Genomic DNA, 27,471 nt, shown 5'->3' with positions numbered 1-27,471 from the left:
AAAAATCTTCAATCGGTGAATGAATATACGGTGGATTTGCAGCAAAATAAAAATTAACCGTAAAAAGGAAATATCTTTTAATCAGAAAACCCTAAAAGCATAACATATATGTGATAATGAGACGAACAAAAAGATATAAAGCATTACCTGGTCCATGGAGAATGAACAGAAATGAAAAAGCGTTGGATACAACACAATAGATAGTGAAAAAAAATCGTCATTACCATTTCAAATTTCAAAAGAAGGCGCCATTTCTGAAGATGGGTAATGGTGTTTTTAGGCAAAACTACTTTCCAATAGAGCAGCTCTGCATTTGCCGAAATGGTGAAAAGAGTAAAGGAAAAAAGGAGAGTAAGGGGCAAAAGATTGAGAGGAGTTTAGGGTTTCAGAGAAAAATAGGATGAGAGAGAAAAAGAGTGTTAAAGAAAGAGAACAGAGAAAGCAAAATGAGGGAGAATGGGGAAACCAAACAACAAAGTGAGTTTTAAAACGTGGCACGTGTCACGTTTTGGTTTGCCCAGGTGTGTTGTGTTGATTGGTGGAAGTTTTACTACTTTTAGTATTAAATCTTTTTGATTTTTTTTTCAAATTTTTTTGGAGAGGACACGTGTTTAAACTTACTCTGAGAGTCCTCTCCATTTGTATTATGTATAGATGCCTTGATTGATTGGTCAATGATACCAAGTGATGTGACTGTTGAGTGTGAAGCTAGGACCAATTAGATTGGGCTAACTAGACACCTTGTTTTAGTGAGTGGACTTAATTATTGTGTCCCCTCTATGATATCTATTTAAGAGATCTTTGTGCTTGTAATAAAATTGTAACAAACAGAATGAAAACCTAATTAGTTGTCTGTGGATGTAGGTTGCAGATTGGCAATCGAACCACGTTAAATCCTGTGTTGTTTATTTTCTACAGTTAATTTGTGATTGTGTGTGTTAGTTCCACGTGCGTTTTTCCCATCAAGTGGCATCAGAGCTTGGTTGGTTTACACACTAGAGATCCGATCAACAGAAATTAATCGACAAGACATGAAAATTGCGGCTTCAGCGCCGTCCCAAAGCTAGGGTTTCGCAGGGGCGACAACGACATCCCAAAGCTAGGGTTTCACAGGGGCGGTAGCGGCATCCCAAAGCTAGGTTTCGCAACGGCGGCAGTGGCGTCCCAAAGCTAGGGTTTCGCAGCGGCATCCCAAAGCTAGGGTTTCGTAAGGGAGACAGTGGCATCCCAAAGCTAGGGTTTCGCAGGGGCGGCAGGGGCGTCCCAAAGTTAGGGTTGTGTCCTGGTATGAGACGACACAAAGTGCAATGCGATGGCAGTGACCAGCGACGGTGGTGGTGCGGAGCGCGCCAGTGCGGTGCGGAGCGCGAACAACGGCGGTGCGCATCTTAGCAGTTGCGGTCCAGTGCGATGGAGCGCTAGTGTAGTGGGGACTGCGACCAGGTCTGTTAGTGATGATTTTGGTTGGTGCAATTTTTGTGTTCTTGATTTTTTTTTAAAAAAAAATTGCCAAGATCAGAAATTAGTTGTACCGAGTATCTCGACTAGTCACTTGAGATGGCAGAAGACGGGAAGTTCTGAATTGAAAAATTTGGTGGTACGAATTTCAATTGGTGGAAAATGCAAATTGAGGATTTCCTAGTTCAGTTACTGAGCACATCAATAAAATGAATTCGATCTTCGCCACACTTACGTCAGTGGGCATTAAGTTCGATGATGAAGTTCAAGCTTTACTACTAATATCATCATTACCTGACAGTTGGTCCAGAACGGTTACAACAGTTACTAGTTCAGCGGGATCTAATGGATTCACTTTTTAGAAGATTCGTGATCTCGTTCTTGGCGAGGACGTCAGAAGAAGGAGTTTTGGGGAATTATCTAGTGAATCACTGAATGTCATCAGAGGTAAGAGAAATATCAGAGGTAGTGGGAGCAAGATCAGAAGAAGGAGTCAGTCAAAGACTCAAAATTGCTCAAGTGTAACATGTTGGAACTGCAAAGAGGCATTTCAGGAATCAATGTACAAATGATAAACAAGTCAACATTGCAGAAGATTTCGCAGACGAGGACCTCTTAGTCTGTTGCACGGATAGCAGTGTGGATTATATGCGAAAGATTATACCAATGCATGGATGAGAATTAATATGCACATACCTGAGCCCAGCCATGTAATGGTCGAGTTGACCTGCTTGTTGTAGGCGCCGATGTCCAATCTCCGAGAACTGAGCTCTACGCGCTCTGGTCCATTACACAAGCCCCCCAGTCTCAAGCTGAACATGTTCTAGTGAAGAGACTAAGGTTCTATGCACCTGTTCAATAGCTCAAACCACAACGGTGGCGAGCTGCGACTTGAGAGTAGCTATGTACTTGTTCGAGTGCTTGAGCCACAAAGGTGGCGAGCTGCGATCAGGGGTGCCCATGTCCAGATTGTCTCTTTGCCAAGGGTGGCGCACCTGAGTCACAATGTACCCGATCAAAGGCTCGAACCACAACGGTGGCGAGCTGCAATCAAGGGTGCCCATGTCCAGATTGTCTATAAGCCAAGGGTCAACGCATCTGAGTCGCAATGTACCTGTTCAAGTGCTCGAGCCACAACAACAAAGCAAGAATATCTTAGCTGAAATACAACTTGAGGTTTGCCACATTCCACGCTCGAGGAATGACCTTAACTGGTCAGCCTTGGCTTCTTCGTTTACCTGTGAACGTAATTTTAGGAGTCACGAAGTTCGCTGGGACCATGGTCTCGATGATTGTCTGCAAGAAGGGCATTGTACGGGCCCTAGCTCGGGCAGGCTGGATCTGCTCTCCCATAGAGCGTTCTCCCAAACGTTGCAAATCCCTACGCAACTCCTCGTTGATTTTGCGCAACTCATCATTGGTGACATGCGAAGCATCCAGCTCGATCCTGCACTGTTCTTCCCTCTGAGCCTTTTCAGCCCTAAATGTCGCCACCGACTCTTGGAGAGCGGTGAAGTTCTCCATGAGTTGTTGTATAGTGAGATCGTTGCCTCCTTCTGATCCTGTGGGACCTTGCCTAGCTGTCCTCATGCTGCTCATTGGCTTCAATCACGAATGTGGATGGGACCTAGTTTTAACGGGCCCCACGGTGGGCGCCAAATGTTCCTGCCGGTTGACTCGCTTCGTCGGTTGACTCCAACGGTAGCCCTTAGCCCTTCTATCTCCGCCTGAGAATCGTACTTCATCAAGAAACCTCTCACCTGTAAAGACAAAGGGGTGCCCTAGCGGCCGTTTGCACTCCGACGCTCAAGTCAGTATTAGGGCAAAGAAACACCAAGAGTGTATGTTAACTTCAGTCTTAGAAACTGCGAACCATAACCAAGGATCTTGAGTCCCTTTTAAGAGTGGCGCTAGGTTACCTCTTGCGGTAACAACTTCTGTTACGAGAATCTTATCTCGAGTAAGGACGTATTCAATGAGAGAAGATCACACTTCAGTGTGTGTAATCTTAACAGCACAGCTGCACAGAATTTTATCTCCTTGGAGTGTATCAAATCTTAACAGAATAACCTCCTGGATACCCACTTGGGTACCATTCCCCCAGGATCAAATCTGTTTTCAAGTACATTCACATGCTTTGTGTATCACAGTACCATACATATGTCATTATGTATTAGCATGCAAATACTCTATCAAGCCCTATCACACTTTGGGCTTAAGCTGATAGAATACCTTTTACTTTTTATAGACCCAAATGCACTACATGCACCCCTAGGCCCGTTTAACACACTTTCACATACTTGAACCCAGCCACGTAACGGCCGAGCTGACCTGCTTGTTGTAGACGCCATGTCCGATCTCCGAGAACTGAGCTCTACGCGCTCTGGTTCATTACATTAATACTATAGTAAAACATACACTTCATATTTTAATAAATTAATATTTTATTTGTTTTTAATTTAAAAATTATTATATTATTATAAATCATGTTAAATATATATGTTTTTTTACTGTTTATAGTATTTTCTTTTTAGCATGTCAAAGAAATTTTTATCGTACATACATAAATAGGTGTATCATAGTGATCGATGAAAAAGGTAAGTGCTTGTGGAAAAGTCTTTGTTGGCTTCTTTTTAACATTCTCCATAGCCACCCCCATCAAATAAAGGCACTTCAACCTCAATAATTGAATGAAACAATTAATGTTTATTTGATACTTATATTCTATTCTACAATTCAATAAATATTATTATTATTTTAATTATTTTTACAAAACTCAAATGAAAAAGACAATTAAATGGCCCTTTAATAATTGAATGGAAAACATTATGTAAAAATATTTTTAATTTATAAGTGTTTTTATTTTTATAATTGTCTATAAAGAAGTTTATTTAAAATTATATTTAAATCCTTTTCCCTTTTATTTTTTTTTCTGGACCTTTTTCAAAGTTCTCCTTCTTTACACTATCTAAAACCGCTGCTTGATCTCTCATGGTCTACTATTATAACATTATGTACTCTAATTTTATCCATTTTTCTTCGACTAAAAATTTAATTTAATTTTTGGTCACTTTCCTTTTTTTATATTTTCACACTTTTTTTTCACAACACCAATATTGATGACTGCAACAGTAGTTTGATCTTACGTGGTCTTCTTTAATTATTCCTACTATTAATCCAACGCCATTTCCTTCCTTTCCCTTTCATTGCCGAAATTACAATGAAACTACGTTCTCTCTCAAATTGCAAAGATAAATACCTTAAAAAAATTCAATGATATGACCACAAGATCTTCTGTCGGGCCTATTGTTGTTGGGGCTTCCTCACCTTCCTCTAGGTATTCCTTTAGAAATATATCCCTCACCAACTCATTCAATTGGTGTCCGAGGGCCAAGCAGTTGCGCTAGTCGTGCCTAAAGGCCTGGTGGAACTCGCACCAAGTGTCCTTGTTCGGCCCCAATCTTCTTCCAGTCTTTGGGGGCGGTTTCAGTTTGCCAACAACGTCAAGGATGTCGATCAGCTTCTTAAGATTTATTATGAACTTGTGCCTAATGGGCACTCCTTCCCGCGCCCTGGTCTGATGCCTTTTCGGCTCGTAGGGTGCCTGACTAGTCGGGGATTTCTTCCCTGTCGTTGCCTCATGCACCCTCATGGGTTGAGGTCGACCGTTTCCCCGAGGTCTTGTTAGTCCAATGCTTCTGCATTTTTTCGTTACCTCTTCCTCTGCGCTGATGTGGGTTACAACTCGGCGACAGATCTCGCCAAATGTTTTCGGACGAAACCTTATAAAGGAATCACTAAAGGGTCCTCCGTCTGAAGGCGTGCACCATCATGGCTTCATCCTTGGTGTGCACTTTTACCACTAGTGCCCCGAACTGATTCAGGAAGTCTTTCAGGGGCTCTCCCTGGTATTGTTTCATATCAAAGAGGTCGAAAGAGTTGAGGGGTGGAGCTCGGTTGACAATGAACTGCTTCCTGAACAATGTCGAGAACTGATCAAACAAGGTGATGTGTCCATCGAGAAGACTGATGAGCCAATCTAAGGTTGTGCCTGAGAATGTTCCCATGAAAAATTTGCAGTGCATGGCTTCGGTTCCCCCCGAGATCATCATCTGGGTGTGGAAAGTCGTGATGTGGGCCTCTGAGTCTTCAGTACTTGTGAAAGTGATTTTCGGAGTCATGAAGTTGGTGGGTATTACGGCGCTTATGATCGCCTGGGAGAATGGCATGGGGCGTGTCCTAACTGGAATGGGCGGGGTTCGTTCCCTTGTTGCACGCTCCCTCATGCGTTGCAGGTCTCTGCGCAGTTCCTCATTGGCCTTGCGCAAGTCTTCGTTGTCTGTTCGTGACGCATCCAAATTGACCTGGAATTGGTCTTGACTGGCTGCCTGCTCAGCCCGAACCTCAACCATAATCCTATCCTGGTCTGTCTTGGTTGCCGCTACCGTTTCCTGAAGAGCGCAGATAGTCTCCATGAGTTGTTGCATGGTGACGATGTTGCCTTCTTCGATATGGATGAACCTTGTTTTGTATTTCTCATGCAACTGTGGGTGGGACCTAGTTTTATCGAGCCTCACGATGGGCGCCAAATGTTCTTGCCAGTTGACCTTGTCGCCGATTGACTTTAAAGGCAAGCAGTGGCTCCTACTATTTCTGGTGGATTACGTGCTTCCTTTTGGATGTTGGAAGGCGGCTTCGATGAAACACAGGGGGCCCTACCTCTTGATTGCACTCTGACGACCAAGTTAGTTCAGAGCTTATAAAAACAATAAGTAAGTAAGCAGTTTCAGTCTTAGAAACGGTGTACTTTACTAGGGGTCTCAATCCCCTTTTATAGTCTGCTTTAGGTACGAATGGATGGATAAAGGTATAAAGGTACGAATGGATGGATAAAGGTATTAAAATAAATATTGTAAATGTAAAGTGACATAATTAAAATAAAGTTGTCTCTTAAATAAAAGATTATGAGTCTAAATTTGGACAAAATTTAATGTTTTTTTAACCATTACTAGATATAATAATAATGAAAATTAATATTATATAATTTTTTATACTATATACTCATTATTATTTTATAAACATTAAATAAATCTTTATTAATTATATTCTTATTAAAAGAAAAATAAATTTATCATATGATATTTTATATCAATGAATAATTATTTGTGACATGTATATTTTTTTATTTTTAATAAAAAATTTGTGACAAATTAAAAATAGTCACAACTAATATACAAATAGTAACAAATTAAAAAATTAGCTACAACTAATATATAAATAGTGTCAGATTAAAAATATGCACAACTAATATACAAATAGTGACAAATTAAAATATACTCACAACTAATATACAAATAGTGACAAATTTTATATATATCACTATTAATTACATTATCACAAAATAAAAATAATGTTTACTTATAAAAAGGAAGATCATAAATTCAAATATAAAATAATATAAATTTAATAATTTTTTTGTCACTTATATAAGTAGTGACAAATTTTATATTTATCACTCACTTTTTGTTACTAAAACTAATTTTTGTGTTACCCAAATATAACTGAATGTGATCGAATCATAGGAAAATTATCTTAATTTATAGGATTTTTTCTTACTTATCATTTATTTTAATTTATTCTTTAATGTAGTTAATGATCTAATTGATCGGTCAATGATATCAAATGACGTGACTCATTCAGTCTTAACCTCACCAGTACATTCTTGTTTCTAAATACAATTATATATGAAGTAGATTAAAATTACGAGATTAGACTCAAATAGAATAATAGTAATTATTTATTCTTAACTTAAAAAAATAATCCAAATATTCATACATAAAACATCATCTTTTACTCTCACTTTTTCTTATTTATCCATTTTCGTACAAAATTTCTCGGGCATGAAAGACTAAGTGTAAAATGAAATAAAAAAATTTAATTTTTATTTATACATTTATAAATAACTTAAAGTTAAACTTTTAAAAAGTAAGTTAAACTCACTATTAATTTTTGTTCTTTTTCTGTATATCAACTTATTTTGTTTTTATAAAATAATTATATTTTATTCTCTAAATCTGACCACAAGATTTAATTAAGTTAAATAAACAACATGTGTTAGTTTTTGTTTAAAAAATAGGAAGTTACATACTCTCTCACGACATCCAACGAGCCACTCAAGAAACCAGTAACCTTTCTCTCTGATTCTTCTTGTTTTTTGAGTTTACAGAGCGATGATATATTAATACTATAGTAAAAAATACACTTCATATTTTAATAAATTAATATTTTATTTGTTTTTAATTTAAAAAATATTATATTATTATAAATCATGTGAAATATATATGTTTTTTTACTGTTTATAGTATTTTCTTTTTAGCATGTCAAAGAAATTTTTATCGTACATACATAAATAGGTGTAGCACATTGATCGATGAAAAAGGTAATTGCTGGAAAAGTCTTTTTTGGCTTCTTTTTAACGTTCTCCATAGCCACCCCCATCAAATAAAGGCACTTCAATAATTGAATGAAAAAATTAATATTTATTTGATAGTTGTATTATTATTTTATTATTTTAAATAAATATTCTCCATAACCACCCCCATCTAATAAATATTATTATTTTAATTATTTTTTAAAAACGCAAATGAAAAAGACAATCAAATAAAGGTACTTTAATAATTGAATAGAAAACATTATGTAAAAATAGTTTTAATTTATAATTGTTTTTATTTTTATAATAGTCTATAAAGAAATTTATTTAAAATTATATTTAAATCCTTTTCCCTTTTTTTTTTCTGGACCTTTTTCAAAGTTCTCCTTTTTTACTATCTAAAACCGCAGCTTAATCTCTCATGGTCTACTATTATAAAATTATGTACTCTAATTTTATCAATTTTTCTTCGACTAAAAATTCAATTTTATTTTTGTTCACTTTTCTTTTTTTATATTTTCACTTTTTTTTTCCACAACACCAATATAGACGACTGCAAGAGTAGTTTGACCTTACGTGGTCTTCTTTAATTATTCCTTCCTTTCCCTTTCATTGCCGAAATTACAATGAAACTACGTTCTCACTAAAATTGCAAACACAAATACCTTAAAAATTTTCATTTGCAACCCATCTGAGCTTTCTTTTTCACTCTCACTATTTCTATTCTCAGTCAGCATGAAGAACATCACTCCCTCTCAATTTCTCTTCCTTTCACTCCTTCTGCTATGCTTCACATCCCTTGCCTTTGGACAAAATACCACTCACCCAGAAGAAGGTACTGTGTATATATATATATATATATATATATATATATATATATATATAGATATAAATATTAAGATGTGTGTAAGTTTGGAAGATAACTAAGAGGTCCTTTGAAAATTGCCTATGTACAGTGAAAGCTCTGAAAGATATAGGCAAGACCCTTGGTAACAAGAATTGGGACACAGATATAGATCCATGCAGTAATCAACCTCCCTGGAGTGTGACTCCGGAGATAAACAATGTCAGCTGCAATTGTTCTATCCCCACTGACACCTTCTGCCATGTTGTTTCAATGTAAGTTTCTTTATTTAATGCATTTCCTTTCCTGTGAAATTTGGAGATATTTTCCCCAATTTTGATCTGTTCGACCAACTATAAAACTAGATCTGAATCGGTTTATGAGATTAGTAATATTGAAATATTTTTATTTTTTACTTAAAAAAAGTTATAAATGTTAGACTGGACAATAACTTTTCCTCTAAAGAAAGTTGAATTCAGTCCCTATCTTCAAAAACACATCTTGTAAACCGAGGGAGACTCATAAAGTGAATGAGTTTTGTTTACACTCATTACGAAGAAGACAGTGTTTCTCCTCAGTAGATGATAGGAATAGATGGAGACCCATTGACTGAAGTTACAATATTCTCTGTTAAATTATTAGTCCCACGAGTATTCTTAACAATAATCATTGGTAGATTAGTTTTGGTATTATGAAGTTACTATAATAAATGTATTGAGAAGGATACAGAGGAGACTGATGTCAAATCTGTCCCAAAAGTCTTCTATGATAATGATGGGTGGCTTTACTTTATCTTTTCAAGTTTACTAGAATAAATGTAGTGAAAAGTTCAGAAGACTGTGATGTGTGTAGATGATTTTTTGTAAGAGTATTTATAAGACAAAAAAAGTGAAATTATATTTTTTATGAATTAAAATTGGTTTCTACAGTTTTTAAACTAACTTTGAAAAAAATTAAGTTTGTGTAAAATGTAATTTTTGTTTTTTGTTATAAATATTTATGCCAAAATTACTTTACTAAGAGCATGTTCACTCCACTGATTTTTTTTTTTTGGATTTCTTTATGTTTTCTTTTTTACAGTTTTACTACAATTATGTCAAGTCTTTATTTGGTACAGGGGAAGAAGTGTAAGGATAAGAATGAATAGAGAAGAAAATATAACAGATAGAGTGGAAAGATATTAGGTTGAAGGGAAATAAAATGAAAAAAAAGGGGAATAATGACTTGATAAAGGTATTTGGTTTGAAAACAAAGTACAAAACAAAATTTTATATTTCTTTTTATTTCAATTTTATAAATATTTAAATTCATTTTAAAAAAATTAATAATTTAATCTTACATAATTTAATAACTTTTTCCACTCTTTTAAAATTTATTCTCTCAATTTTTAATTAAAATTTTCAACATTCCTGACTTACAAAAAAAAAATTAAAAAATTATTTTCTTTTTTTTTCTTTTATCTTAAATTTTTTTTCCATTCACTCTGACAAAGCAAAATAAATTCCAAAACCTCATCCCAAAATTTCTGTTACCACATAAATAATTCTAGATAAACATTCATATACGATAATTGAAAAGTGGAAGTGGAAATTATATTTTTCAAAAATCAGATTTCAATGATCTACCGAACGAACTTTCTTCACTTCTATTCATTATAGGGAAAATAAAAATTCTAGAGTTGAACTCCTTTCTCCACTTTTATTCATTATCGGAGAAATAAAAATTCTCAGAATTGAAATCCTAAAAAGCCAAATTCTCAGAACTTTTTTTTTTAAATAAGAAATAAATGTGAGAATTCGGTTTTTACCGTGAATAAAAAATGTGCTATCTAAGGAATTAAAAAGAAATAGTGTTATCCAAAAAATTAATTAACAAAAGAGAAAAAAAGTCGAGAATTATAAAAATTGAATTCTCACCTTTATTTCTTATTTTCATAAAAAAATTTCTCAAAATTTACTTTTCAGGATAACGAATTCTAAAGTCCAACTTTTCATTGTGCGTTACTAATTAATATTAATTAACTTTACTTTTTTATAATTATATATTATCTTTTTTTACTTTAAATTAACATAATTAGATGATAAATAATAATAAAAAATATTAAAACACCTATTTATATTAACTTTACATTTTAAACACCTAATTTTTTGTAATATATATATATATATATTATTTTAATTTCAGTTTCATACAACACTTTTTATCCTTAATTTATGTTATAAATTTAACTTTATGTTATTGTAGTTTTTTAAATTCCTATGTTAGTTTAGTTTCAATAATAATAATAATAATTATTATTATTTTTCAATAATAAAATTAATAGTTTTTATTTTTATTTTTTTCATTCTTACAAACAAATTAAATTTAAAACTAAGTATTTTTAATTTATTATTTTTGTAAAAATTCATTTCTTCCTTCAATATACATATCTCTAATTTTTTTAACCATTACAAATATTTCAATTTTTGACAACCAATACATTTATTTTTTAATACATCAAAATTATCAATTATTTTTAATTTATTAATATTTCCAATTACAGTTTTTAAAATTATTTCAAATTTTAATTATTTTAATTTTTAACTTTCAAGGTTTATATACTTCTATTTTCGAATTTTAAAATACTTTAATATTCTATCAAACAAAATTATATTCAGTCTTATATAATTAAATAAAATAAAAAATTCTCTCATTTAAAATTTATTTTTCCTATTTTTAATTAAAATTTTAAAACATTTTTTACGTACAATTTTTTTTAATTCCAGGAAATCCGTCCACCACAAAGTTCATTCTAGATGAAATTTTAGATACTAAAATAAAATTAAAAAAATAGATATTCAATTATGATTATTTACTTCATACAACTCCATTTTGAAAATAAAACAAAATTAAGTTCATACAAGTTACCAAAAATAAGAAATAAAAAATTCAAAATCACCCCAAAATCTGGCCCATCAGGAACCAATTTTAAGGATTATTTTCATGTCTCAGAATTCACAAGCCAAAATCGAAAACTATAAGTCATAATTATATTTTGAAAAAATCAAATTTTCATGACTCATCCAATGACCTTTTTTCATTCCTATTCATTGTCAACAAAAAATACTCCCAAATTTTGAGCTGGTTTCTGCTTGTGGGAGCTTTTGTTCTGTTTTTTTTTTCAAGAATTTGTTAAATCACTCTTGGTCATATTTAAAGCTAAAACAATCAAGATTTTTAAAGAAATCTGTTTCTTCAACATGTTGTTTCTACGATTCAATCGGTTGTTTTACATTTGGTGTTTTGAAAACTTGTTTTAACTGGATTAGTTGACTAAAATGGCCTAAAACGACTAGATTTCAAGTGTTATAAATATAACACTTCTTTCAAAGCAAATGACAGCAAACACAACAAGTTTTGATACAAATTTGAGATTAAAGAGAGATTAGTTTTTTAAAGAAGTTTTCAAAATTGCAAGATTGTTGTTAAAGTTTGCTCTGGTAAGAAGATCTAAACATAGAGCTTCCTCCGAAAACCAAATTTTGAGATTTTTTTTTACAAAAATAAAAAACAAATGTGAGAATTTGGTTTGGTGAACGAAAATTGTGTTATCCAAGAAATTAATTTCCAAAAGTGTGTCATTTAGAGAAAAATGTCTTTATATTTGATATAAAATCCCATGAAAAAAATATAAACATTGAATATAGACTAATTAAAATAGAAGATTCAATTTATTTTTATAGTGATCTCACAGAAAGTTTAAGTTTATAAATAGTTTCGTTTTAGACAACAACAAAAAAAGGAGAAGAAAGCCTTTTCGCTTTATTAGGGAAAACACATGCGAAGAAAGGTAACATTTCTATTATATTAAATTAATATAATTTAATTTTTTTTTTAAAAGGATAAGTTTAAAACACTGTTTAAATAAAAATATTTGATAATTTGAAACAACCCTGTCTACTCCTAAATAAGAAAAAGTTCTGCAGTTACGTACCGTATTTTTATCAAATTATAAAATTATTTTATTTAGTAAACGATAAAATAATCTAACTAAATAATGTAAAAAAAATATTCTTTTATATAATGATATAAATAAAAAATCAAAAATATTTTTATTTATATTAAATTTTATTTTTTAATTAAAGTATTTGGGTTATTTCAAACATTTTAAAAAAAATTAAATAATCAAAGAAGAAATATTTTATTTATTTATTTATCATACCAAACAATCTAAAAAAATATCTTTTTATTTTTTTAACACTTTCTTTATTTTAAAATATATGTTTACTTTGCATTTAAAATTTGAAATTTTCAGAGAATAATACATTTTGTATACAATTTAAAATAATTTATAATAAATATGTTGTTTGTATAGATAATTTTAAAATGTATTAAAATTTTATAAGAATAATTTGATTATTTGAAATTAGATAATTTAAATTTCATTTAAAAAGTAAAAATTTAAAATTGTTTGTACTCTTTCCTATCTCAAAAAATTCATGTATCTTTTATTTAAATTAAACTTGGTTAAGACATGGTTGAGACAACTTTAATCAAAATAGTAGTAGCTCCATGTATCTTTTATTCAAATTAAACTTAGTTAAGATATGGTTGAGATGGCTTCAATCATTATCTATCAACTTAATATTGTTTTTAAGACAAATTATTTTTAAGATAAATGTTGATGGAAATGTTTTAAAGTTAAAGTTGATTCTGATTATTTTTTTGTCATCATTAACGGGATTATATCTTTTTTGTTGTTAAAATAAGTCAATGTCATTTTTTAGCTAAGGTTAATTAGATTTTTTCTCTAAACATTGTCTTTTGATTGATGTCAAATATGTTTTTTTTTCCGCTAATATAAAAAAATATATTATTTTCAATTAATATTATATGAGATTGTTTTTAATCAATACCGATTACAAGGTATGTTAGAGATATTTCTGGACAAACATTATTTAGAGTTTTTTCAATGGCGATTATTCTACAACAAATATCAACTAATTTATTTTTATCAAAATCAATGAGACTAATTTTCATTTTATGTGAGTTAGAAGATTTTAGTCGCATTGATATAAAGAAATTATTTGTCAAGATTACTTATTCACCATATAGGTCAAAGTTATTTTCAGATTGATGTTTGTAAGCTTTTCTCAATCAATATTAATAAAATTATTATTGAATAAATATTAACTAATTTTTCTCGATTAAAGTTTAGAATGATTACTTTTTGTCTAGTCTGAAATAATAATTTTGTATTCAATTGATAATTGAAATACTAAATAAAATTTGAATTCAATAAATTTGAATTACCTTATTTAAGTAAAATATTGTAAAAATAAAAAAATGTAATAAGAAAAATACAAATTCAGGATATTAAATTTTTTTGAAGATCGTAAAATTTGAAATTTAAATACAATAGAAAAGAAAGAGGAACTTTGTTTTTTTTTTTTGGTATTCTGTTGAAAACTAGTGTTTCTTCTCCTTTAGTTTGCTTATATTTTTGGTTTTGATGTAATTGTGAATGGAAATTACATTATTGATGAGTTGGGTTAGTTTAAGTACATTGTCTTCTTTTGATAGGTGAAGTTAATGAGTAGATAAGATAAGGGTGTTGCATGTGAAGATTTTGGATATATATTTTTAAGAGTTAAAATCTTGTTAAAAAATTAGCATGGAATTATAAAAAAATGAAGGATGGAATTAAACAAAAATTAAAAAATACTTAAAACAGTTCAAATTATTAAAGTCAAACAAGAAATTTAAGCCAACATAATAAAATAAAAAAGAAATGTTTTCATATAATAGACAAACTTATGAGATCTACTTACACTTTTAATCCCTTAAATATTATAATAGTATTTTTTTTTCATATTCTAATTGCTCAAATTAGATTCTTAAATATGATAAACAAGTTCATATTTTGAATTATGTACAACTATTTCAAATATTGTAATTATGAAATGTTAATTCAAATTTCTTTACGGGTCTTTGACTAATTAACACGAATAGAAAGCTAAAATAATAAAATTGTGATGTTAAGTTATGTTATTGATACAATTAGAACCCAAACCATTAAAAAATTTATCAAATTTGCAATTAATTTTAGGATCAAAATAATTAATTATTATTAGGTTAAATTAGAAACCATTTTAGAGACTAAAATTTATTGGTATCTAAAATAATTTTTAAATTGTCATCTAACCATTAGTTATCAAGATTTTATCTACTAATATCTTAGATTCTAAATTAGTCTTTAAAAGACGAATTAAGACCAATTTAAAATATAAAATATTAGTAACTAAAATCTTGATAATTAATTTAGATACCAATTTAAAAATTATTTTATAATTTTTTATTAATAATAAAAATTAATTTAGATAGTAATAATTTTTTATTCTAAAAAATAATATCTAATTTAGTTAATATAGTTAATATAGTGACTAAATATTTTTTATCTCTAAATTTAATTGTTATTTAATAAATTTCTTGTTGTGAACTTACCATCTTACACAATCATAAAATTGACCATTTTTGTATTTAGTTGATTGGATTTTGTAAGATAATTTATTATGTAACTCTTGTGTTATTTTTCTCTCGTTTATATATATAAAATAAAATTAAACCATACATTTATAATATTTCTGGGATTTAGTTTACATAATTAACGATAAAACAAACTAAAAACCATCTATAATTAAAGAATCAAAATTATAATTAAGCCAAGCTATTATTATTATTATTATTATTTTACTTATGATTTCATTTTTTGATCAATATGTATGATGATTATCTTGCAGTATTCTGAAGTCACAAAATCTTTCGGGTACACTTCCAAGTGAATTAGTGAGATTGCCATACCTCCAAAAAATGTATGTAATTCTAAACCTAAATTCTAAAGATGCTTCTCTTTGCCATAATAATACTTTACTTTGCCACAATACTTTCATTCTTTCACTTCAAATGTGGCACAGTCACCTCTCTCGAAACTACCTTAATGGTACAATTCCTCCACAATGGGGCTTCATGAAGCTTGTCAACATGTACTCTCTCATTTCCTTTTGATTTTTCTACTGTTAGTTGTTTCTATATGAAAAATAGTGAAATGTTTTTTTTTAAATTCTCTCCCAAGATAATTTATAAGTATAAATAATTGGAAAATGACTTTCTTTTATGCTTATTTTTTAGTGTGAGAGGAATATGATTTGTATGAGTTAGATATGAGTAACTAAAAATAATTGATTATAATTGATTTTTTTTAGTTTGTATGAAAATATACACTACAAATAAATTATTAAATAGAAATTAATTTTAAAGACAAAATATTTAGTTACTATATTAACTAAATTAAATATTATTTTATAGACTAGAAAAAATTATTGGTACTAAAATAGTTTCTATTATTAATAAAATTTATAAACTTAGTTTCTAAATTAGTATCTAATTAGTTACAAAGGTTTTAGATACCAACTTTAGAATATAAAAAAATTTAGTTAAAATTTAGGTAGCTAATTATTTACCAATTTAGAAACTACTAATAACTACACTAATTTAGACTCTAAACAAACCAACTTAGTCAAAACACTTATAACCAACAAGGATGGGTTCAAGCATAGTAAAACCTAGCTTGACCTAACATGATTTTACTCCAATCTACAAAAGCACATTTTTTTTAAATGGAGAGGATTTTTTTTTTTTGGTGAAAGAGAACATTTATTCATAAGAATAATTAACACATTTACTTTTTTATATTTTTTAAAAATGTTATACTAATTAATTTCTTAAACATTTAACTTAACCAATTATGCATGTTTCTTAATTATGATAGATCTATTCTTGGAAATCGGGTAACAGGTCCAATACCAAAAGAATTAGGAAACATCACCACACTGAAAAGTTTGTAAGTTTGTGGTCATTTACATACAATAATATTTCCTTTTCAGTTTTATGAAAGTATTTGGCAACTCAATTTGTCTTAAACTTGAAATTCATAGAGCCCTGGAGTTCAATCAATTATCTGGAGAGCTTCCTCTCGAGCTTGGAAATCTCCCTCAACTTGAAAGATTGTAAGCCATTTGTTGATTTTTCTGGCTTCATTAATTTTTACCACTGAAAAATTAAATAGTACTTATGTTCATTGATAAAATTTTGTTCACATGTCTTTGATTTGTCTTCTTCAATGTGCTTAGGTAATAATTATGAGAAAATTATTTCCAAATTCACTGAGTTGCATTGTACTCTTTATGCCTTATGTTCTAAAGTTCAATGACTTATATAGGCTTCTTACATCCAACTATTTTACTGGAAATTTGCCTGCAACATTTGCTAGACTCACTACACTAAAGCATATGTAAGTGTCATTCTTTTATTATATTTTTATCCTTCTCAATTGCATTAACTGTATTTTGTTTCAATGCAAAATGAACATTTATTTCATGCATACACTATTATTATGCAGTCGACTTGGCGACAATCAATTCTCTGGAACTTTACCTGATTTCATTCAGAGATGGACAAGTTTAGAAAGGCTGTATGAACCTTTCTTCTTGTGCAATTTAAATTTATTTATCTATTGATTTAATAGATCAATTGTTTTTAACTGTAATAGGGTGATGTACGGGAGTGGTTTTAGTGGGCCAATTCCTTTTGGAATTTCATTTTTGAACAACCTCACTGATTTGTAAGTATGTTGCAACCAAAGTTTCAAAATTTATTTTATTCTTCTTTATCCTCACCATGTTTAAGATGTGATGCAGGAGGATTAGTGACTTGAAAGGACCAAATTCTCAATTTCCCCAACTTAAAAACTTAACAATTTTGCAAACATTGTCAGTATACTTGGATTAATATTATAATTTCTCATTTCCATTATGTTATGATGCCTCAAAATGTAATGCTCTGATAATTAAAAATATGAATAAACGATTTTATTTCCTTTCTGCTACTACATATTTACATATTGTTAGATGGTTTCCCAGAGTACTGAGGAGTTGCAATCTTATAGGAATGGTTCCTGAATACCTTGGAAAAGTGACTAGTTTACGATCATTGTAAGTGATGTTTGATTTCTTTTCTACATACATTTGTTAATGTTCAAACATTTTTAGCTTGATTTATGAATTTTGAACTCTTTACATATAATTGTTGAACTTCATACTTGTTCATTATGTTGTTTTATTGCATTGTAGGCACTAAACATTTTCGTGATTTTCTTTTAACACCATTATTATCCCTTTTCCAGAGATCTCAGCTTTAACAAATTAACTGGGCCGATTCCAAAAACCTTAGGTGACCTAAATGATATAAATATGTTGTAAGTAACAATTTATATTTCCTGTTGATTTTTTATTTCACCATAATTTCATTTAGTTTGCATATACTTGGTATCACTAAAAATTATCTATTCCTTTAATGGGGATTTATAGCCCAACTAGTTCTCTAGGATATTACATATAGAAGCTGTCAATAATTCTAATTAGTATAATGAATATAGGATTTTGACAATTAAAATGGTATAAACCTTTATAGTTTTGTTACTTGAGTAAATCATTATGTGAACTTTAGTTCTAAATTAGAATGACCAATACACTTCTAAAATAAATAAAAAAAATAGTTTGATTTAAGTTGACCAAGATAAAGTCGTTGGTAAGAACTTTGTAAATTTATAATGCATTTTTTTTAAGATACATATATATATATATATATATATATATATTGTCAAGGGATAATATATCTCTTCTCTTTTAGTCTTTTCCTAATTCCTTTCCTTTCTTAAAACCTTCACTTTGTTTTTATTCCTTTACCCCTGTGCCTTCTTCTTCTTTACATGGTATACAAAACTCTTCTTACTCATGTCTTCCTCTTCCTCTTCTTCCGCTAACAATCTTTAATTTTTTTTTGATGTTTCATCCTTCACACCTTATACTTTCTCTACTCCAATCTCGTTGAAATTGGATGATGATAACTTCTTCTCTGGCAACAACAAGTCACTGCCACGATACATTGTCTCAATCTTTCACGATTCTTGGAGGATTCTTCATCACCTCCACAATTTCTCACTACTGAAAACCCAGAGTCGCCCACCCTTAACCCTCTTTTTCTTCAGCAACAACAACAAGATCACCTTCTTGTCGCCTGTCTTTTTGCGTCCATGACAATGCCAATCTTGACGAAAATGGTGGGACTTTGCACAACGCATCAAAAATGGACCAAACTGCATACGTATTACGCAACTCAATCTCGAGCCAAAATTAAGAAACTCAAGGTACAGTTACGCAATCCTGAGAAAGATCCCTCCATTTCCACCTATCTTCTGGATGAAAAGAAAATCGTGGATACCCTTGTCGTTGTTGGTGCTCCAATCTTGATTGATGATCAAATTAAAGCTATTTTGGACGACCTACTTGATGCATATGATGGTTTCATTACTTTTGTCACCTCTCGCATCAATCCATACACGATTGAAGACATTGAGGCTCTTCTTCTTACTCAAGAGGAACATTTTGACAAACATTGCTTGTTGGATTCTAGTATTGTTCAAGCACATCTTTCGACTGCTTCTTTGCAAACGTCAAACCCTACATCAACCAAACCATGGATGAATCAAAATCACAAAGGTGGTCGTCGTGGTGGACGACCTCTAAATCGTTTCTCTAGAGGGTCAAATAGAATTACTGGAAACAGAAACCCCAATTTCAAGATCCAGTGCCAAATTTATGGAAAGATGGGTATCTCAGCTCTCTGTTGTTGGCAAAGGTATGCCACTTATTCAAATAAATCGGTCAATGCTAATGCTACTGATTTTTTTACTTCAATAAATGAATCTGTTGAACCATCTATTTTGGGAGCACCATCTACGGTCACCAATCCTCTCTGGTATCCTGACAACGGTGCTACACATCATCTCACAAGTGACTTCAATGCTTTTACCACTAAATCCAATTATAATGGCTTTGAGGATGTAAAGTTAGGTAATGGTTTAGGTACTCCCATTGCTCACATTGTCTCTACCACTTATGTTACTCCTTACAATAACACTGTAATTCATCTTAATCAACTTTTTCATGTTCCAAACATCATAAAAAATCTTACAGGTGTTTTTAAGTTTGCTCAAGACAGTAATGTCTTTTTTGAATTCTATTTTGATTAATGCCTTGTCAAACATCAAGATACAAAGCAGATCGTTCTTCAAGGAAAACTTAAAGATGGTCTTTATGTGTTTCCTCCGTTTACTCACAAACTCAAACCTACTGTGTTCAATATTAGTGTTAATTCTATGTGTTCTAAGTTTCAACTATGGCATAATCGCCTTGGTCATGCTTCCTATAACACTGTGACCAAAATAATGAAATTGTGCAAAGTTCCATGTATTAAACACTTTTTTTTGTGTGAAAAATGTACTATTGATGAACATCATCAGTTACCTTTTCATGATTCTGAAATTGTTTATACTTGTCCTCTTGAACTTGTTTTTGCTGATATATGGGGTCCTTCTCCATACTATTCGTCTAATGGATCTCGTTATTACTTAGCTTTTCTTGATGCTTATTCATGCTTTACATGGCTTTATCTTATATCATCTAAATCTCAAGCTCTTTCGGTTTTCCAGCGTTTTAAACTCTTTGCTGAAAAACAAACTGGATGCACATTAAAAAGCTTACAAATGGATAATGTTAAGGAATTCCTTGCTCTTACACCTTACCTGCATAATAATGGGATAAAACATAGGTTAACTTGTCCTCACACACATGAGCAAAATGGATGAATTGAAAGGAAACATAAACATGTTGTTGAGATAGGTTTAGCCTTGTTATCCACTACATCTTTACCTTATAAGTTTTAGGGAGAAGCTTTTCTTACTGCAACTACTATTATTAATCACTTACCATCTTATGTGCTTAACAACCGTAGCCCTTATGAAGTTTTTTTTAACAAGAAACCCAATTATGAATTCTTTAAAGTTTTTGGTTGTGCTTGTTATCATTTGCTTAGACCGTATAATCATCATAAGTTTGAATATCATGCTTCTCTATGTCTGTTTTTGGGATATGATTCTAAACATAAAGGGTACCTTTGCTTATTGCCTTCTGGTAAGACCATTATCTCGCGGCATATCATTTTTAATTAAACTGTTTTTCCTTTTGCTCTTACAAATAACCCTTTCTCTATTGTTTCTGATTTGCCACCTTCTACTCAGTGTAATGTGCCCCTCACTGTTGTTACTTCACCCACCTCTTTACCATATGCTCTTATTAATACTTCTACTGATAATGCTTGCACCACTGCTTATTCTCCTACTTCTGCTTGCACCACTGCACCTATTTCTTGTGAATCTATGGAGTCTCCTTCTTCTCCACCTGCTTTAGCTTCTATCATAAAAAATCATCCCATGGTGACCCGTGACAAAGTTGGTGTGTTCAAACCCAAAATATATCAAGTTAGTACATCTTCTGCTGAACCCCTTGGTTATAAATAAGCTTTATCTGATTCAAACTAGTTTAAAGCAATGCAATCAGAATATAATGCGCTTCTAACTAATAAAACATGGGATTACAAAACTTGGCCTTGGTGTAGTCCACTGAGGTCACTTTACACACACTTCATGCACCACCCACCCAAGAACAACAGTAAGCTCAGATTTTCAAAAATTTGATTAGTGTGCAAAAACTTAGTAAAAAGTCACCACTTACTGTGACTAACTACATTCACGTCAAGATTAGAGAACTTGATCTTGGTGTCCTCCATTGAGGTCACTTTACATACATCCCATGCATAAACCCACTCAAGAACAAAACAAAGTTAAAAAATACATCACTGCACACAAAAATGGTAGCAGGTCACCATTTATTACTATACAGGTCACCACTTATTATTATTACCTACATTGATGTTGAGATTAATGAACTTGACATTGGTGTCCTCCACTAAGGTCACTTTACACACACGTCATGCACTGTCCAAGAACAAAACAAAATTAATTTTCTAAAATTATTTTACCATACAAAAACTTGGTAATAGGCCACCACTTTTTCCTACACAGGTCACCATTTAATGTGATCGTGACTAACTACATTAATAGTGACATTAGAGAACTTTACAAGGGTGACTTTACACACATCGTGTTCTCCACTAGGGTGACTTTACACACATCTCATGCACTGCACCGCCCTACCCAAGAACAATACAAAGCTTAAAATTTCAAAAATTACTTCCTTGTGCAGAAATTTGGTAGCCGATCACCACTTACTCTGACTAATTAACGCTGAGATTAGATAATTGTGTTAGAATATATGACCTTAAACAAGAGGGAGGGTGAATTGTTTAAAAGGGATTTTTGAAAACGTTTTTAGGTTTAATGAAATTCTTTGTATAAATCCAGAACAGGAATCAAGTTAACCAAAAACTCAAGCAGTTATGCAACAATACACAGAAAAAACAATCGGTTGTTTCTATGAAACAATCAGTTGTTTATATCAGTTAAGCTTAAAACAAAATTAAAAAGAGTTCAGGGTAAGAGAGAATCACACAAACACCTTTCAGGAAACACACTACCTTTGGCTAACCACACCAAGAGTATTGATCTTGAACACCTCAAGAACACACAATACTCCTTGGCAACACAACACCAGAAATACAGTAGGTTTAGAAAGGATTACACCTGATCACAATACAATCTGAATTGAATATAATTGCAATCCTATTCCACTCTCTCTTGAAAATCCAAAGCTTGATGTGAATCTTGAAATCTTAGAATCAAATCTGTCAAACTCAATTTCTCAAAGCTGTTTTTTTTTTATTTGAAAACATAAACAAACCATTTATATTTTCCAAAGATTGGTCAAAGCAATTAATGAAGGAGCGTATTAAGTTAGAAAACATTTAAAACAGATTCACCATTCAAAACTGAATTTTGTTAGGATTTTCAAAGAAACAATCGGTTGAAATCACGAAACAACCAATTGTTTTTGGCTTGACAGTTAAGTCAACCAAACCAAACACCTTTCAACCTTTTTCAAAAACTCCTAAGAGTAAAACAACTGGTTGATTCGACAAAACAACAAGTTGTTTTTCACTTAGTTAGAAAAACACTTAATTTTAAAAAGGTTTTAATTCACATCAGTTTTAGATTCAACAAAGGAGTAGATCACACTTTATTCTACCCAAATCCCACCCAAACACAACAGAAACACCAGCCTTTCATCAAACACCTTGGATTTGGATTCTTCATAGCACTTGATCACACTTGATCAACAATCTCCCCCTATTTGATGAAGACAAATCCCTGGTTACTTGTGTTGATCTTGATTGAATCTGAAACAACACATGCAAAACAAAAAAACTATGCAATGCAAAGCGTCTCTCATAGCAGGTTATGATGGCACATAAACTAGTTTTCTACATAATCATAACAATAACAGTAGAAAAACCAGCCAAAACACTCAACTAAAACACACCAAACTGCAGCACCATACAAACCAGATTGCATCAGAATTCTAAAACAAAGTTATAGCAGTTTGTAGGACAACACATAAACCATATTCTCCCCCTATTTGTCTTCACAAATACACTTTAGGAAGAGATGAAAACATAATAGTCCAAAATAAAGCAATACAAGCATAGAAAGAATAACAAAACTTGGCTTTCAAGATTCACAATCGGTTGTTTCGTGATATCAACCAATTGTTTTGGCTTCAATCTTTTTTCCCATACTGCAGCTCAAAAAGCTGGTTCTGAACAGCTTCAATCTGTTCATCAAGGGTCTGAAAACGTGTATCCATGCTTTGAAATCTGTTGTCAAAGTTCTGAAAATTTGTAACACAAAGATCATGAATATTCCATTGGTTTTCAGCAAACCTGTCCAACCTATTGACCATGAAACTCTCAAAACAAGACATTGAAGGAATCCTATTTCCTTGATGTCCAACACCTAAGTCAGTAGCAGGTTGTTCTTCATCTTGAACATTCATATTAGCACCTTCAACAACTTTTTGATCTTCTTCACCATGTTCATCATGAATTCCACTTGAGGAACCACCATGCTCACCATCCTTACTTACCCATCTTCCATTAATCTTGGTAAAACCCATCTTGCTTAGTGAACCATTGTTCACTTCATGTGTTGATTTCACCAACTCAGATGTTTCATTCTCAAGATTCACTTCAAAATAGTTTAAGAATATAGAAATCAAGATAGCATAAGGATAATGATAGTCACTTAACCTCATAGATTTTTGCATGTGTTCCTTGATGATATGGATCCAATTGATCTTGACTTTGATCATTATGCAGTATATGTAGAGAAGATCTTCCCCAGTGAGAACAAAATGGTTGCTCCCTCTTGGTATTAGAATCCAAGTGACAATGAGAGCCAACAATCTTTCATTCAATTTCAACCCTCCAACAAAACAAGTTCTTATGAGGATTCTTCAAACAGCTTTTGTAATATTGAATTTTGTTGAAATCTTCCACCATACCAATGTTCTCTTTGTTGATTCTCAAACCAGCATACTTTATTCCAGTCACAACAGCCCACACCTCATGAGTGATCTCCATATCCACACCCTTGACTTGAGAAACAAGATTGTTACCTTCAAACTTTAAATTGTTGTAGGAAACCCGAATAAGATCCGGATAGATGTTTCCTTTCATCTCTAAGAACCTCTTTAGCAGTTGTTCTTTGAGTAGTCTTCTCACATCATCCAGCTTTTGACTTTTCAATCAGCTAAAAGAGACAACTTTTGGATTGTTTATCACTTTTCTACTTGTTTCAAAGTGGTATTTCTCAATCTATTCATTGTCTTCTGAAAATCATCCTTCAAGACGCCCTCCTGATCTTACAACTCTGGTTTTAATCCTTTTTTATGATGGAGGAGTGGAATCCATGAAACCAGAATGAGAGAAATCAGAAAAACAGAGGAAGATATGAGATTAAGCAAGAGATATGCCAATGGGTTGTTTTTGTGTAGAAAAATAGTTGTTGAGGGTTTTATAGCAAAACAAAAATCCTCTTTGATCCTTTGGTTGTAGTGAGTTTCAGTCTTCAAGAAGAAGAATATGGTCCAATCTTGCACAAAACCACGTCAGCCCTTACCAGAAAATCACATGGTCAACACATGTGGATTTGACTAGTCAAAAAGGCACTTGAATTTCCAAGATATGGAATATATTCCTTTTATGACAAGAAGCAACTTTCTCCTGAACCAAATCAGACCTCATGACCGCTTTATTGACTCATAATCCTTTTAAAAAAGAAATTTGTAAAAGATAGAATGCATAAAGAAATTAAATCAATTTTAGGCAGTGCTGTCAGAGAAAAAACAATCGGTTGTTTTGAGAAAACAATCGGTTGTTTTTCTGAAGCAACAACAAAGTTTGAGTTTAAAACAAAAACAGAGAAGAATCAAAATGTAATTGTACATATACACATAGATGAAGATTTTAGCATGAATTTATAACAGAAAAACAAAGACAAAGAAAGTCTTATCCTTTTGTCATGGAGTCCCTTCAATGAGTAATTATTCATGATCAAGAATGCTTCTTTTGGCTTTCAGGATGCCTTAAGCTAGTACAGAACCTTAATTGAATTCCAAACAAAATCCTTTTCTTCCAAAAGCTTGATGTTATAACTCAAGACCCCATGCTTCTTTTAGTATTCATGCAACACAATAAATTCAAGCAACAAGATTTGGTTCCCTTACACATGTGGATCCTTTTGATTCAACTTTATCACTGGAAACTTCAGAACCTTTGGGAATCCAACTCATAGTGCCTTTAGGAACAAAATATTTCTTAATTTTACAGAATCTAACTGAGTGGCCTCTCTTCATGCAGTAAAAACATGTAACAACTGGTTGTTTCGATCTTTCAATCGGTTGTTTTTTTGACACTTTTGAAAAAGGCTTTGAAATCCCATTTTTCTAGTTTTGAGGATTAAACCCCAAACATATTTTCCAAAAACACATTTTTAGAATGCCAAGAAAATTTTAAAGTTGGATTTACCCTTTGAAAGTTTATCCATAGTTCTTACAAGATAGTGGACCTTACTCTCAAGAGTTTTACAATTTTCACAAACTTTAGAGTCACACAAGTAAGAAAATTTTTTGCAATGCATTTCAAGATTTTCAAAATCAGTTTTTTACTTTTCTAATTCTTCTTCAAGAGTCTTGACTCTATTTTCAAGCCAGTTATTCAACCCTTTCAATCGTTTGTTTAAGAGAGCCAATCTGTTTGCTTCTTCATGAGTTTCTTTAAAAGCTTGAAGCAATTGACTATAGTTTTCAACATTTAAGGAGGCACAAGAACTTACACTGCTTGAGCTGCTTGAATCATCATCTTTTTCATCCATCAAACACAGATTGGCTTTTTCATCTTCACTTGATGATGAGCTTGATGAAGAAACTTCATTTTCATCCCAAGCAATATAGGCTCTTTTTGATTTCCCTTTCTTTTCCTTATTGCTTGACTTCTTTTCCTTGCCTTCTTTATTTGGGCAATCAACTTTTATATGCCCTTGTTCTCCACAGCCAAAGCAAGTGTAATTGTTAGAATTGAAATCACTAGTTTTCTTGTTTCCATACCTTTCTTTGTTGGATTCCTTGTTGCGGTTTCTCTTCAAGAATTTGCTGAACTTTTTGGACAACAAACTAAGAGTTTCTTCCTCACTTTCATCACTTGAGTCTTGCTTATTCTTGTGCTTGGCAGCTTTCAAGGCAATGTCCCTTACATGCTTGTCTTCACTTTCTTGAACATTGAGTCTATTCATCTCCAACTCATGTTCTCTAAGCCTTCCAAACAAGGAGACTGTAGTCAAAGATGTCAAGTCCTTTGATTCTGAGATAGCCGTGACTTTAGGTTGCCAAGATCTATCAAGAAACTTGAGAATCTTGATGTTTAACTCCTCTTTGTCAAAGGTTTTTCCAAGACTCATTAGATGATTGACAATGTGAGTGAATCTCTTTTGTACTTCAACAATTGATTCTCCTTTGGACATTCTAAACATCTCATACTCTTATATTAGATGTTTCCTTGCTCTCTTCACATAATTTGTTCCTTCTTGGGTGACCTCTAGAGTATCCCACATTTCCTTAGCAGATGCACATTGTGAGATCCTGAAAAATTCATCAGAGTTCAACGTAGAGGTTATGATATTCTTGGCAATGCAATCAAACTTGGCCTTTTTATTTTCAGCATCAGTCCATTGGGACCATGGTTTTTCAATAGAAGATCCATCCTTTTCAAATTTTGGAAAAAAAGAGTCATTTTCAATTGCATCCCAAATGCCTTTATCAAGGGTTTCAACAAGGATTTTCATTCTAACCTTCCAAAACTGATAATTCAAACCACAAAAACAAAGGTGGCCTGTTAATTGAGGCACCCTCCCCAAAAGGTAGTTTTTCAACCATAGAAAAAAGATTTTAGGATCAAACTAGAATATTTTTCGAAACTCTTGATGCCAATTGTTAGAATATATGACCTTAAACAAGAGGGAGAGGGGTGAATTGTTTAAAAGGGTTTTTTGAAAAAAATTTCAGGTTTAATGAAATTCTTTGTATAAATCCAGAAGAGGAATCAAGTTAGCCAAAAACTCATGCAGTTATGCAGCAATACATAGAAAAAAAAAATTGGTTGTTTCTTCGAAACAATCAGTTTTTTTATATTAGTTAACCTTAAAACAGAATTAAAAAAGAGTTCAGGGTAAAAGAGAATCACACAAACAACTTATACTGGTTCACTCTTAAACCAAGAGCTACATCCAGTCCCC

At 31.7% G+C, this 27,471-nt stretch overlaps 1 protein-coding gene across 2 annotated transcripts in view; it reads left to right on the top strand.

Annotated features, from left to right (window-relative positions):
* The first annotated feature begins 8,445 nt into the window (after nt 1–8,445).
* The window catches only part of LOC137835246 (putative leucine-rich repeat receptor-like serine/threonine-protein kinase At3g14840), a 39,801-nt gene continuing 20,775 nt past the window's right edge, over nt 8,446–27,471 (top strand). The window contains exons 1-12 of one of the 2 annotated variants that reach the window (XM_068643653.2): nt 8,446–8,723; nt 8,845–9,007; nt 15,512–15,583; nt 15,686–15,754; nt 16,540–16,611; nt 16,706–16,777; nt 16,990–17,061; nt 17,170–17,241; nt 17,320–17,391; nt 17,468–17,539; nt 17,690–17,761; nt 17,953–18,024. In XM_068643653.2, the coding sequence (XP_068499754.2) occupies nt 8,624–8,723; nt 8,845–9,007; nt 15,512–15,583; nt 15,686–15,754; nt 16,540–16,611; nt 16,706–16,777; nt 16,990–17,061; nt 17,170–17,241; nt 17,320–17,391; nt 17,468–17,539; nt 17,690–17,761; nt 17,953–18,024 (980 nt within the window). In that variant the 5' untranslated portion in view covers nt 8,446–8,623. The remainder of the gene's footprint in view (nt 8,724–8,844; nt 9,008–15,511; nt 15,584–15,685; nt 15,755–16,539; nt 16,612–16,705; nt 16,778–16,989; nt 17,062–17,169; nt 17,242–17,319; nt 17,392–17,467; nt 17,540–17,689; nt 17,762–17,952; nt 18,025–27,471) is intronic. The other variant, XM_090302026.1, reaches the window with a different exon arrangement.

The sequence above is a fragment of the Phaseolus vulgaris genome, chromosome 5, assembly GCF_051622355.1.
Source record: "Phaseolus vulgaris cultivar YP4 chromosome 5, ASM5162235v1, whole genome shotgun sequence".
In the NCBI taxonomy this organism is placed as follows: Eukaryota; Viridiplantae; Streptophyta; class Magnoliopsida; order Fabales; family Fabaceae; genus Phaseolus; species Phaseolus vulgaris.
The sequence above is the reverse complement of the archived record's forward strand: the minus strand, read 5'-3'. Positions and strand labels throughout refer to the sequence as shown.